A 14831-nucleotide genomic window follows, 5' to 3' on the forward strand; every position below is an offset into this window, starting at 1 on the left:
TATTCAGAATTAATGCTTTGTATTGCTTCATGCCTCAGCATGGCAGTGGGGAGCTATGAGCAGCTGCCATTTAATGGATCTTCTTTGTGGATGTACTTGCCACAGGATGGTCACAGTGACTGAATCTCTATAATGCTGATCATCGTACTTATATCATATATACAGAGAAATATGTACGTATAGAAAGTTTTTGCCAGTTTGTCTGAACTTAATTAGATTTCAAGTGTGTACTATTACTATACTGAAGAAGAGAAAAAATAAAGAAAATAACTAAATATATGTAACTGATGAAAAGAGTATTTTACTTTATGCCATCAGATTTGGGCAGGGTAGGATGTGGAAGGATAGGGGGGAAAATTGCAAAGAAATCCTGAACTCCTTGTAGTAAGCCTGATAATTGTGGTAGTATGGGCAGAACAGTGAAACTCTTTTAGGTATATTATAGGATGGAACAAATGAGTAAATGTGTTGCTGTATTGATTTTGGGAGCCCTGGTTCTCATTGTAGAAGAAGGGATATACAAATATGGAATGCAGAGTAGAGATCCTGTAGGGAGAGGCTGAAATTGTAAGTATTAATATGAACTCGTGGTTTCTAATATATATGTGAGTATGTGTGCTCATGTAGATATATGTATGTATGGGTATATGTGTGAGTATAAATGTAAGCATGTGAATGTACACCAATAAATGTACATATATTTCCTAGCTCTGTCTGCTGAAAGCAAAGAAGCCCCAATAGCAATGAGCAAAACAAGAGCCCAGGTTTTGGTCTCTAATACCATTCCCCACTAAAAGGAACCAGGGTTTCTTTTACCATCTTCTTATACCAGAAAGTAGTAAAGTGCTCAAAAGAAAAAACATGGACATGTCACAAGGACACAGAAGCCAGCTTGAAGGGGCTCCCATTGGCCAAATCTGGGATAATCTGAACACCAAAATAAGTACAGTAATGAATTTTAAACCTCTGGAAAATAGGAATTCATTATTCTATACTGATGATAAATAGATAAATACATTTAAAAAGGAAAAAGGAGGTCTCCTGGTTACAGTAGAATGCCCAGGTAAGGTGGATGGATGTGGAAGGGAGTACTGGAGTTGGAAAAATTATCATCTTGCAGCCATGGTGGAAAAGATTAGATTAGGCAAGAGTAGGCAATAGATGCTAAATATCGGGGGTAATTTCAATAAGGAGAAGAATATTTGCATGGTTTTCTTATCGCAGAGTTACAAAGAAGGGGGGGAAATAGTAATTATACATCAGAGAAAGGGGGCAATGCCTTGACCAAATAATCAAAATTTATATCACCAGTGAAGGACAGATGGGCATATAGAGTGCCTCCAGATGGGTATTCTGAGAAGGGTACGACATCTGTGCAGTGGTCTGGCCAGGAATACATAAGTCTAATCAAAATAAGGAATATTCTGGGTTTTTTTTAATGTAGGAAGATTGTATTCTTCAAAAATGTCGGTATTATAAAAAGAGAAAATCTGTGAAAACTTTCCAGATTAAACGAAGCCAAGAGCATGAAAACTGAATTAAGTTCCTACCCCCAAACTACATCCAGTACCAGAAGAGAAAGGGCATTATTAGATCAACTGACAGGATTGGAATATGGAGAGTAGATAGACAAAAATGTATTAATGTAAAGTTATGAGGTTGATATTGTACTTCTGTCAGAGAATATCTCTATTCTCAGGAAATATATGCTGGCATGTTTAGGGATAAAGGACCATGATGATGTACGTAACTTACTCTTAAATGTTTCAGGAAAAAAGTGTTGGGGGGGGTGATTGAGCGTATGTGTGTGTGTGTCTAGTATACAGAGGTAGGTGAGAAGTGCAAATGATAAAGCAAATGTAATAGATAAAACCTTACCGATGGGTGGATCTGGGTAAAGTGGCTGCCACTTTAATTTTTACAATTTATTATAAGTTTGCAGTTGTTTCCAAATAAAAAGTTCAATTTATTCTTTGCTTTTTTTCTTTTTATCAAGTTTTTCTGTTTAAATCATAAACTTCAGACTTCTAGAGAAGATGCTTTTACTTTGTGTAGTGGATTGAACCATGTCCCCCCAAAACTTACTGAAACTTGAATTGTGTCTCCCAAGTTTTATGTATTAGAAACTTGGGCCCCACTGTGACAGTTAAGAGGGTAGGAAATCCTATTATGGTAACTGAAAGGTGGGGCCTTGAAGAGGTGATTAGATTGTAGGACCATGCTGCAGTGAATGGATTAACAATGGTGGTCAGGGGCAGGGTTCTGAGAGCTTTAAAAGAAGAGGAGAGTCTGTCTTGCTCTGTCTCTGCTCTTTCTGCTTCCACCATCTTGCAATGTGAGACACCTGGGTTGCTATCACCATCACCGGATGGACTCTGGGCTTCCCAGCCACAGAAACTATAAGAAAGAAATGTCGTTTTTCTTCATAAATCACCCAGTTCCAGGTATTCTGTTATAGCAACAAAAATGGACTAATACACTTTGATTTGGTAATTATACTTTTAGGAATTTGCATTAGATATAATCAGTTATGATCACACACAAAATACACATATATATGGAGATTAATTACTGTCATGATTATCATAATGAAAAATTTAACCTAAATATTCAATAAAGTAGAATGCTTAAGTCAATTACAGTATATTCATATGCCTGTTATTTTAGAAATATTTAAATCATATATATACTGAACATAGTATCTACCAAAACATAAGAGTAGTTATCACTGGTGTAGAGATTATAGGTGATACCAGTTTTCCTTAGCGTAGATTTTTTAACATATTGTAAGTTACCTATAGTAAATATTTCTTTCATAGTTGGATGGAAAGAAATAACATAGACTAGAAAATAAGTATAAGTTTACTTTTCTCAAGTTTAATGATCATTCACCCATGTCCCAAGTAAAATTTGACTTGATAACTTGTTCAAGGAATTTTAGAGATTGGTGCAGTGCAAATCTCATTTGAAGGAAAACATGCCTTGAAAAATGAAATGCACTTAGTATTTGTTTTATTTCAGGGGGTACTGGTTCTTCCATATCTAGGTATACTTGTCCACATGGATAGTGTTAACAACTATAGTGTCTATTAATTGAGTAGTGTCCTATAAGTAATTTTTCCTGATTTTATGGGGAAGTTTTCCTTTGCTAACTTTTGTATCATTCTCCTTAGTGTTACCCTAAATTATCCTTCATTAATGCTTTCAAGAACACACAAATGTTTTATTCAGAGGGTTGATTTGGGGAGATTTGTTATTGATGGGATTGTTTCTCTCTTTAGGATTGAAAAGATATGTTGAAAGTTAACTGAACTATGCTTGAAAAGGAAAATGGCTCTGTTAATAGTGGACTTAAATATCAGGAGTATTTTTATGTGTTATACTTTAAGCTTCACATTAGATATAAAGGAGAGGTATTCTCTGGTCATTGGTTGCTACAGAGATTTCGCTTATTTTACTGAACTGGTGTGAACAATGCAGAATTGTTTAACCTGGAAAAGAAAAGACCATAGTATGGTTTATAGAATGGTTTTCGGATATACGAAATTATGCAAGAGAGCATGACAATTTCTTCTTCATCTCTATGGAAAATAAGTGAGAGTGTTTAAGTTTAAATTTAGCATTAGGAATTTTGGTTAAAAAGAGTTTCCTGAAAATGGGTTATCAAAGGTGGTTGTTGAATCTTTTCTTACAGGAACTTTAAAAAAAATTCATTCTATGCTTTTATAACCAGTACGGATTTAAAGTGACTAGACAGGAAATAATGTCTTTTGGTCCATCCTTGGCCCTTCTAGTCCTGCAATTTAATAATTCCCTTGCCTTAAATCCCTTTGGATTTTGATGTGATTAATCGGTATCTTAAACTGTACATAGAAACAATTCAGTAGCCTAATCAGTAGAAAGCAGGAGCACTCAGATAAGGACCTTTAAGTAATTCATGCCATTAGAATCTTAGAATCTGCCTAACTAAAACCTACATGTGTCAAGGATCATCTTAAATAGTGTGATTAAATACCAAAATTCAAATACTGTCATTATTGACCCCTTTGCCTAAGTAACTTTCCTGCAAGTAGAAAGAATGTGTCATACAATATATCATAGATATTAAACTTCACTGGCTCAAAAGGAAGCAGGAGTGGGCTTCCCACTCATTTTCAACAGGTAGCACATGCCAGTTTGTGTTATTTTTTAATTCCTTCTTTTCTTTATCTGGCTTATCCTCTCAAACTAGATGGTAAGCTCCTTGACAGTAGGGTCCATATCTCACACCACAGTGTTTTGTACATGGTAGATGCTCAGTACTTGTATACTGGTGATGAATAAATAATTTTTCTTGACCATTAAACCATCTGGTTGACTAATCAGTATTTCCATTATTTCACCAGTTTTTGAGCTTTGCTAGATTCTTTACACCCAACTCTAGAATTAGCAATAGGTATCTGACTAGCTTGTTTTAGTAACTAGAAATTAAAATGCCACCTTAAAACCATTTCAAGAATTAAGCAGGGTACAAATTATAATAAAATAAAATCGCAAGCTATTCAGTTATTGAGGCTTCAAACTGGAAAGTCAGGAGAGATTGAACCAGCTTTATTCCAACTAGATGTACTAAAGATGGAAACCATTGCTGTTTTTAGCTCAAACCAGAGCAGTCTGGAATTTTGGAAAAGTATATTACGAATAATAGTGGTTGCTTACATGTATGTAGACAGTGTAAGCTTTTAAAACACATTTGTGTTTTTTGTTCTCTTTAAATTCTTTCTGAGGCCTCTTAAGAGGGACTGCTCTCGAATGAATGATAATAATAATGGCAATAACAACATTAATAGTAATAACTAACGTGTATTGAATTCCTACTGTTGCTATTCATGTATGAGGAAAGCTGAGGCACAGATGTGTAACAGTTTCTGCTTCCTAAGATCAAGGTATACAGTTATAAAAAAAAAAAAATTCAGTAGCTGTATCACATGGTTACGTCTTCATTTTATTTATTTATTTATTTGTTTGTTTATTTAGTGGCTGGCTGGTTTGGGGGTCTGAACCCTTGACCTTGGTGTTATATAGCACTGCGCTCTAACCAACTGAGCTAACCAGCCAGCCTATGTCTTTATTTTAACAATTAAACAGTCCAGTTTTTTTGTTGTTGTTGTTGTTTTAATTTTATTTTGTCGATATACATTGTAGCTGATTATTGCTCCCCATCACCAAAACCTCCCTCCCCCCCTTCCCCCCAACAATGTACTTTCTGTTTGCTTGCCGTATCAACTTCAAATAATTGTGGTTGTTATATCTTCTTCCCCCCCCCCCCGGTTTTGTGTGTGTGTGTGTGTGTGTGTGTGTGTGTGTGTGAATTTATATATTAATTTTTAGCTCCCACCAATAAGTGAGAACATGTGGTATTTCTCTTTCTGTGCCTGACTTATTTCACTTAATATAATTCTCTCAAGGTCCATCCATGTTGTTGCAAATGGCAGTATTTCATTCGTTTTTATAGCTGAGTAGTATTCCATTGTGTAGATGTACCACATTTTCCGTATCCACTCATCTGATGATGGGCATTTGGGCTGGTTCCAACTCTTGGCTATTGTAAAGAGTGCTGCGATAAACATTGGGAAACAGGTATACCTTCGACTTGATGATTTCCATTCCTCTGGGTATATTCCCAACAGTGGGATAGCTGGGTCGTATGGTAGATCTATCTGCAATTGTTTGAGGAACCTCCATACCATTTTCCATAGAGGCTGCACCATTTTGCAGTCCCACCAACAATGTATGAGAGTTCCTTTTTCTCCGCAGCCTCGCCAGCATTTATCGTTCAGAGTCTTTTGGATTTTAGCCATCCTAACTGGGGTTAGATGGTATCTCAATGTGGTTTTTGATTTGCATTTCCCGGATGCTGAGTGATGTTGAGCATTTTTTCATATGTCTGTTGGCCATTTGTATATCTTCCTTAGAGAAATGCCTACTTAGCTCTTTTGCCCATTTTTTAATTGGGTTGCTTGTTTTCTTCTTGTAAAGTTGTTTGAGTTCCTTATATATTCTGGATATTAATCCTTTGTCAGATGTATATTTTGCAAATATTTTCTCCCACTCTGCTGGTTGTCTTTTAACTCTTTTAATTGTTTCTTTTGCTGTGCAGAAGCTTTTTAGTTTGATATAATCCCATTTGTTTATTTTTCCTTTGGTTGCCCGTGCTTTTGGGGTCGTATTCATGAAGTCTGTGCCCAGTCCTATTTCCTGAAGTGTTTCTCCTATGTTTTCTTTAAGAAGTTTTATTGTTTCAGGGTGTATATTTAAATCCTTAATCCATTTTGAGTTGATTTTAGTATACGGTGAGAAGTATGGATCTAGTTTCATTCTCCTGCATATGGATATCCAGTTATCCCAGCACCATTTGCTGAAGAGGCAGTCCCTTCCCCAGTGAATAGGCTTGGTGCCTTTGTCAAAGATCAGATGGCAGTAAGTGTGTGGGTTGATTTCTGGATTCTGTATTCTATTCCATTGATCAGTGTGTCTGTTTTTATGCCAGTACCATACTGTTTTGGTTATTATAGCTTTGTAGTATAGCTTAAAGTCAGGTAGTGTTATGCCTCCAGCTTTATTTTTTTTTTGCTCAGCATTGCTTTGGCTACGCCTGGTCTTTTATTATTCCATATAAATGTCTGGATAGTTCTTTCCATTTCTGAGAAAAATGTCTTTGGAATTTTGATGGGGATTGCATTGAATTTGTATATCACTTTGGGTAGTATGGACATTTTCACTATGTTGATTCTTCCAATCCAAGAGCATGGGATATCTTTCCATCTTCTTGTATCCTCTCTAATTTCTCTCAGCAGTGGTTTGTAGTTCTCATTATAGAGATTTTTCACATCCTTGGTTAACTCAATTTTTAAGTATGTTATTTTTTTGGTGGCTATTGTAAATGGGCAGGCTTTCTTGATTTCTTGTTCTGCATGTTCACTATTGGAGAAAAGAAATGCTACTGATTTTTGTGTGTTGATTTTGTATCCTGCTACTGTACTGAAATCATTTATCAATTCCAAGAGTTTTTTTGTAGAGGTTTTAGGCTGTTCGATATATAGGATCATGTCATCTGCAAAGAGGGACAGTTTGACTTCATCTTTTCCAATCTGGATGCCCTTTATTTCCTTCTCTTCTCTGATTGCTCTGGCTAGTACTTCCAACACTATGTTGAATAGGAGTGGTGAGAGTGGGCATCCTTGTCTAGTTCCTGTTCTTAAAGGAAAAGCTTTCAGCTTTTGCCCATTCAGGATGATATTGGCAGTGGGTTTGGCATATATGGCTTTAATTATGTTGAGATATTTTCCCTCTATACCTAACTTATAGAGGGTCTTTGTCATGAATGAGTGCTGAACTTTATCAAATGCTTTTTCAGCATCTATAGAGATGATCATATGGTCCTTGTGTTTGAGTTTATTAATATGGTGTATCACATTTATTGATTTGCGTATGTTGAACCAACCTTGCATCCCTGGGATGAATCCCACTTGATCGTGGTGAATAATTTTTCGTATGTGTTGCTGTATTCTGTTTGCTAGTATTTTAGTGAGGATTTTTGCATCTATATTCATCAAGGATATCGGCCTGTAGTTTTCTTTTTTGGTTATATCTTTACCTGGTTTTGGTATCAGGATGATGTTTGCTTCATAGAATGAGTTTGGGAGATTTGCGTCCGTTTCAATCTTTTGGAATAGTTTGTAAAGAATCGGTGTCAATTCCTCTTTGAATGTTTGGTAAAATTCTGCTGTGAATCCATCTGGTCCTGGGCTTTTCTTTGTTGGGAGCCTTCTGATAACAGCTTCAATCTCCTTTATTGTTATTGGTCTGTTCAAATTTTCTACGTCTTCATGGTTCAGTTTTGGGAGCTTGTGTGTGTCCAGAAATTTATCCATTTCCTCCAGATTTTCCAATTTGTTGGCGTATAGTTGTTTATAGTAGTCTCGAATGATTCCTTGTATTTCAGATGAATCAGTTGTAATATCGCCTTTTTCATTTCTAATTTTTGTTATTTGAGTCTTCTCTCTTCTTTTTTTTGTTAGCCATGCTAATGGTTTGTCAATTTTATTTATCTTTTCAAAAAACCAACTTTTTGATTCGTTGATCTTTTGAATTGTTTTTTGGTTTTCAATTTCATTCAGTTCTGCTCTGATCTTAATGATTTCTTTCCGTTTTTTATCCTTCATTTCTTTTATTATCTTCTTCCATATCTGTATGCAAATAATTCGTGGATTAGCATTCAACAAATTATTTTTAGGAAAATAGTTTGCTTACCAAGGAGTATTATTTTTCATCCACAGACCACTCTGAGATAGTCTAATTTTATCATCATGTTATGTTTAGGAGTGAAGAATTCATATGTAGTACACAGACTAAGGGTTTTTTTTGCCCCCCTCCTTCCAATTGTTGTCTTCAGAGTGATTCCCAGTTAAGGTTTATAACAGCTTCCCCTGGCCAGCCTTCCTTTTCCTACTCCCATCAAGAAGTACTCTTCCCATTCCAGATAGCTTCCTAGTTTACTAACCACATAAAAGAAGAGACTACGAGAAATAGAGAGTAGTGGGGGGACAAGTCTAAATCTGAGCTATTATCTTTCTTGTAAAAGATGCTTTTAATTAGTCAGTTTTTAAAAATTATCACCAGATTGTTGCTTCTAGGTTATTAATGACTCACCATATCTTGTCCTTATGCCTTCCAGCTCAGTGGGTCACATCATTTTCTATGATTAATTTGAACTCAATTCAGTGAAATTACTCTTTCATTTACTAAACTTTTATTGAACACATGTCGTGACAGCACTATGCTATGTGACATGAAAAAGAAAGATACTCGTGCTGCCTGGTGCCTTAGTTTTCCTGTTTATGGCACATGGCTCTCCAATAAGGGATGAATGGAGTATAACTAATTTACACTATGCAAAGTAGAAATAACAATCAGTTTCCTAGATTATAAGATTGATACAAGTTTATATACACGTAAGTAAGTGGACCCCCTCATTGTTCAGGCACTGGGTGTCACAGGCTCTTGGGTCTGTGTAGAATATTAGGATCAAAAAAAGCCTCTGAGGCTTCCACATTAAGTAAGGCTTTATTTAATACTGTACCTACCAGAAGGTGACTTATTTTTCTTCTTACCCTTTCCAGGCATACCCAGAGTATCTCATCACATACCAGATCATGAAGCCAGAAGCTCCTTCACAGACTGCAACAGCCGCAGAGCAGAAGACCTAGTGAATGTCCACTGATAAAGGCCAGATTGGATTTAAACCTGGGACTAGCTTGTTTCCAACAAAAAGAATCAATATTCTGTAAATCCCTGACAGCCTAGACACGAGCTGCTTGTGTTTTATAGAGCATTGCTGTAGTGATGAATATGGTGTGAGTAACTGACACATACTCAACTGCTGCTGTTCCCTTGAGGGAATGTTTACAGGGGCGGCCTTTCAACATATCTCAGGCTCATTTTCATTGCAGTTATCCATACCTAAACAAGGTTTCTAGATTTAGAAATGGAAAAGAAAAAACGAACCAGTACTGTTCTAAGTGTCCACAATTCACACACCACCTTTGCTTTGTTGTGTATGGCATGTGTGTGTAACAAACACGCACATATGACAGGCTTGTTCTTTATTTTTTCCAAACATCATGCAGCCTTGGTGCTTTTTTTTTTTTTTTTTTAATGGTTACTTTGAAAATGAGCCAGAGTCGTCTTGAGGATATTTTGCACAAAGTCACACTGACTAAAATCATTTGCGGTGCAACACATGCTTCTGGCTGAGCAAGATTTTTTCCACTTTTTTTTTTTTAAACTTTCATTTGTTTTATTTTATATCCGTGCTTCCCATTAACGTAAATTGAGATGAAAAGAAAAAATATCAAATTTCAGTTTCCTTTTATGAATTGGCCCCAAAATCATCCTGACTTGGGAGCTCCCAAGTTCAGAGAAGTCAAGCTGGTGAGAGCTGCTTGCTCTTTCCAATACAAGCCTGCTGCAGAGGCGTTTCGGACAGTGCTGGAGATCCACGGAGAGCACAGCCAGAGAAATGTTTGCAGTGAGGCTGCTGTGACATTCCATGCTGGGGTGAAACAGCTAGGGAGACTGTGAAGGAGGAGCAGCATTAAGAAGGGGAGGAGCCTGTGCTTCTAGCTCATTGCACCCCAAAAGAATCGAGGGGACTCCTCAAAGAATAAATGATTCCCTTCATTAAGTCTATACCACCAGAATTGTCGCCCCCAAAACTAGCTGCCTTATTTCCAAAGTCAGTGGAATTATCGTACTCAGAGTCACAAAAATATTACTTTCCTGTTTCTTTAGTTTAGAAAGCTAGGATTCAAATCCTGTTTAGCAGATGGATATACACAAATGCAAGAACTTTTTTGTTTACTTGAGATTTGGGGTTTATTTTGAGTGGCATGCTTCAAATAGTTTATAAAGATCCCTGCACTAAATTTTTGAACTATTTCTTCAAACTTCTTAATATATTTAGACAAGGAGAATAAAGATTGAAACCAAAGCCCTTTCGGTTATTTTTTTAAATGAAGGTAATAGAGAAATACCATATTGTTTTATTTGTGAAATTACTGCTTATTTTAATCATTTGCCAAGTGCACATTGACACTTAATTTGCCCATTACAGTTCTTAAACTTTCCCTTTTCACCTTAACTGAATATTGAATTGAGTGCATTAGTCTATTTACTTGATATGCTCTGCATTTACTCAGCTTTGAAGCAAAAGTAGTAAAACATGGCAGAAAAATAGGGAAAAATAGTGTGACACAAACTTGCCATTTCAATTTAAAGCCCTGAAAACTAAAGTTGGGGGAGATTTGTTTTTGAATGCAGGCTGATTAAGCTGTGACCTCCTCTAATATTCTGAAGTGAAATAAAGTGGTTACATGCAAAAATTCTAGAAATAAGCTCTTAAAATATACATTTTGCTTTCTTTTTGGCTTGAGTCCAATGCCAGAACTAGGCATTCAAACAGTTTAAATTTTGTAGCTGAATCTTGCATGGATTCTCAACATAAAAATCAGGAATTGGCCCAAGTTGTTGCTTCTATTGAAGTTTCACCAGCCCAACCTGGGTGTTTGTGTCTCAGCTACTTGTTTCATAGCACTAGAATTCCATATGAAGCTTTGAAATTTGATATTCATTGAGGGCTTTTTCCCCCCTACTTTCCTTCTGTTTTGCTGTGTGTAACAAAGGATTGAAGAAATTACCATCTGTGTAGTTTTCAGTAGCTGTGAAGTGTGTATTACCTGCCCCTCCCCCCTGCCTTAGACATAGTTTTAAATGGTAAACACAGCTGTGATTTTTAGTTAAGTAAAAGAGTTAATATGGTATAGATATGGAAAGCTTTATAGCTTCATTAAAAAGATAAACCACTACCTGACTATGGTTGTATGTCGTTTCCATCATACTAACTAGATTAATGGATGTGCCAGTTTTAAATGTGGGTTTTACACTTGAGAAGTTGAACTGTGGTTCAATATTTAAACTGCCATTATTATATGTTTGATGTTCTGTGGGCCGAGTAAAGGTACCGTGTAAGGAACACATTTGCAGTGCTTCTTGTCTTGTACTGATTCAAGTATGTAGTTCTTGAAAGAATGTACGTATATTATTCAGCTGCTAAAGTGAGAAGCAGGTTAATGGATATATCACAGGAGCCAAATACATTTTTTCAGAACTTTAAAAGTCATAATGAGTGCACTCAAAAGTTAGCAAAAGTTTATTATATTTGGGATTTTCATCTATAGCAACGTAAAGAACCCTTTGGAATATAAAAGCATGCCATTAAATTAGACCAAAGTCTATTTAATTTCTTGTATATGCACTGAATAGAAACACTAGCAAGTTAGAGACTTCCAATATGGCCTCTCCTGAAATGGCCTTTCTGTTTCCCAAACCATATGGAAGAGAGAATCTGAACATCTTCACCAGTTTTTCCAGAGTTCTAAAATCAAAGGGCTTCTGTAGACCTGATGGTTCCAGTTTACCAGGTATTGGCCAACTGGGTACTTAACTCAGGCATAATTATGTGTCCTAGACTAGACACTGTCTCTTTATACTTGACCTGCTTCCCTTTTCCCCAGGTTGCTAGTCTGGAATTAAATTAGGTGTAACAGTTTTCTTTGACCCCACTCATTTTCCTCCTTTCTTCATCTTGGTTCTTATAGAAGAGACTAAGTACTCTCCAACCAGAGATGGGTCATTAGGCCTCCTGTGCTCTGCTCAGAAGATTCTGCCACTTTGTTAACAAATGACAGCATGGAACCCAGAGTTTTAATTCTATGCAAAATAATAGCAGTACAATTAGGATTTTTACTTACCTTTTCCTTCCTTTGCAGTTTGGAATTTCTAGCTTTTCAAGCAACATACATAAAATAAACAATATTAGGATGTTTTTGTGAAATAGCATCCTGCACTACTTTGAGCTTGATGTTAGTGGCTAGACTAGTTCCTTTCCTCTCAAAATAGCAAAGTGCATTGAAATACAGAGAAATGCCTGAATATGGCAAGCAAATAAAGTAATATAAATTAACGTTCTATAAGTATAGACGTTATACAAAAAATAACATTTTGGTTTATGCTGGAAAACAACATTAGAAATGCAGTAAGTTGTCTAGGTTTTTCTCTATCTTGGTATATCTCCCAGTTGCACAGAGGGTTATTGGACATTGCTCCCCCTCCTTTTTAAACATGTGCACTATCTTGATTCCTGCAAATGGCCTTGCAAATAGAAATGGTGTGTATTTTTAAGCACCTTTCCCCCATTGTGTCCCAATCCCATGTGTGTGATACTGTGATAAACAGTCTTTTTGCTGCATTCTCTGTTGGGCTGATTATCTTGTGTATAGCTATAGACTTTGGTCATTCAGCAAATATACAAAACAGGTATTAAGACAGGATTTTATGTGTTGGAAGTTTATTTAAAGACAAGTTAAATTTTATGTCAAATGACAGAGAAATGAAAAGAGTGTAATTGTGGAAGTAATATTTTAGCTATTATTGGACACATCTAGCCTGTGAAAAGGAAGTACATTCAAAAAATACCACCCTATAAAGTGAGGCTTCATCAGGCAATTTGTGCATTCTACAATTTATAGACAACTAAATTGTTCGTAAGAAAGCCTTATACGGCAGAAACTTTTTAACCTTTTAGTAAACAAAACATTATAATGCCGTTTCTTAGTGTTTGAAAGATAGTCAGGCATGTCTCCATGTATTTCATACCTGTTACGCTTATTTATGAGGGTGTATTTCATAAGTGATACTCCCCTACGTGCAATGGAGCTGATACAAGCACTCTATTCCAATTTCTGCAAATCTGAAATTTCTCAGCTACCAGATCTTCTGGTCTGGAGAAATGCTAGAAAGATTTCAAAACCTATTAAGTTGTGTATGTGGAGATATAGCAACAACTGTGATACCGCGTGGAATTTGAGTGATGTGCAAGCTGTTTTTTAATCATTTTAAAATATAAACTATAGTGATATTAAGGTGAAAACCTGTAGGAAGCTAAAGATATTATATATTCCAAATATGGTTGTGGTGCAACTAGTTTTATACATCTGCCAGAGAATTCTGTCTCCTTTGAAATAACATTCACACTGAAGAGCTGACTGCATTCTGACACTTCGTTCTTTCACATTCTCTTTTCTGCTCTACAATGATCTCCACACGGACCCTACCACCCATCCTTTCAAAGAGATTGCTCTCCTGCTCCAAAATTCAGATTGTTTCATTTTTTAATCTGTCCACCCATTTCTGCAGGCAGCCCTGAAAGCCCTTTGTTGATTCAGAGCTTTTACAGAGAAATGCAGTTAAACCCTGGTAGTGAAGTGTCCCTCACACATCCCCATGCCTCTCCCAAAGTTCAGGATTAAAAGCTAGAAAACACAACAGTAAGTGAAAGTTGGAAAGGAACAGAAATCTTTGAGACTAATAACTTAGACCTAGAAGATGACCTTGGGTATATAACCATTGTATTCATCACACAAACACTTAAGCTCTTCTTGTGCATATAGTACCTGCTTCTACTCCCCATGTTTCAAGCTCATCTTATCTCTGTGGTAGTAATGTTTGTCTTTGATACCTACAGACTAAAAAGGTACTTTTATAGACAAGTTTTCTCAAAATCATTTACAAAACCAGCTTTGAGGAAACCTGGACTGTTTCCAGGGACAGCATTTGGCGTAGTAATTGTATTTTCTCATTGTGATGTTGGTCTGTGTAAGTAACCAATGTAGTGACTCTTTGGTTCATTACTGATGTTTTATTTGTAGTCTCTGTGTGACCCACGAGTGCAGGGGGTTCCAACCCCTCTCCTTTCTTGTTTGCATCTGTCTATTTGTAGGATTGTCAGATAAAATATAGGATGCTCAGTTTAATTTGAATTTCAGATAAGTAATTTCTTTAGCGTATGTTTCATGTAATATTTGGCATATACTTAAAGTAAAAAAAGTATTCATTATCTGAAGTTCAAGTTTAACTGAGCATCCTGGTTTTTTGCTTTGTTTTATTTTGTCTTTCTAAATCGGACAGCCCTGCCGATTTGATCATGGAAAATCGCTTATAGCATGGAAATGCCTCTAGTCTTCTTTTCTTTGACCTGGAATAGAAGACCTTCTTTCCCTCACCCTCTAGTTATTTCCAAAAGAGGGCATCAGGGAACTTAACCTGCCTCCATGGTGGGTTTCTATTTAAGAAATCTTTGTGATTATATTTAATCTGTAATTGTGCTTTGGCTTAACATCTAACTTACAGTACTTGTAATTGATTATATTCAATAAAAACATTTTTAAAGTACA

General features: G+C 36.2%; 1 protein-coding gene across 1 annotated transcript in view; it reads left to right on the top strand.

Moving 5' to 3' along the window:
* TNKS (tankyrase) overlaps nt 1–14831 on the top strand; it is a 222684-nt gene extending 207853 nt beyond the window's left edge. The window contains exon 27 of the mRNA XM_063076600.1: nt 9162–14831. Coding sequence (XP_062932670.1) covers nt 9162–9248 — 87 coding nt within the window. The 3' untranslated portion in view covers nt 9249–14831. The remainder of the gene's footprint in view (nt 1–9161) is intronic.

Source organism: Cynocephalus volans, chromosome 13 (assembly GCF_027409185.1).
Source record: "Cynocephalus volans isolate mCynVol1 chromosome 13, mCynVol1.pri, whole genome shotgun sequence".
Classification (NCBI taxonomy): Eukaryota; Metazoa; Chordata; class Mammalia; order Dermoptera; family Cynocephalidae; genus Cynocephalus; species Cynocephalus volans.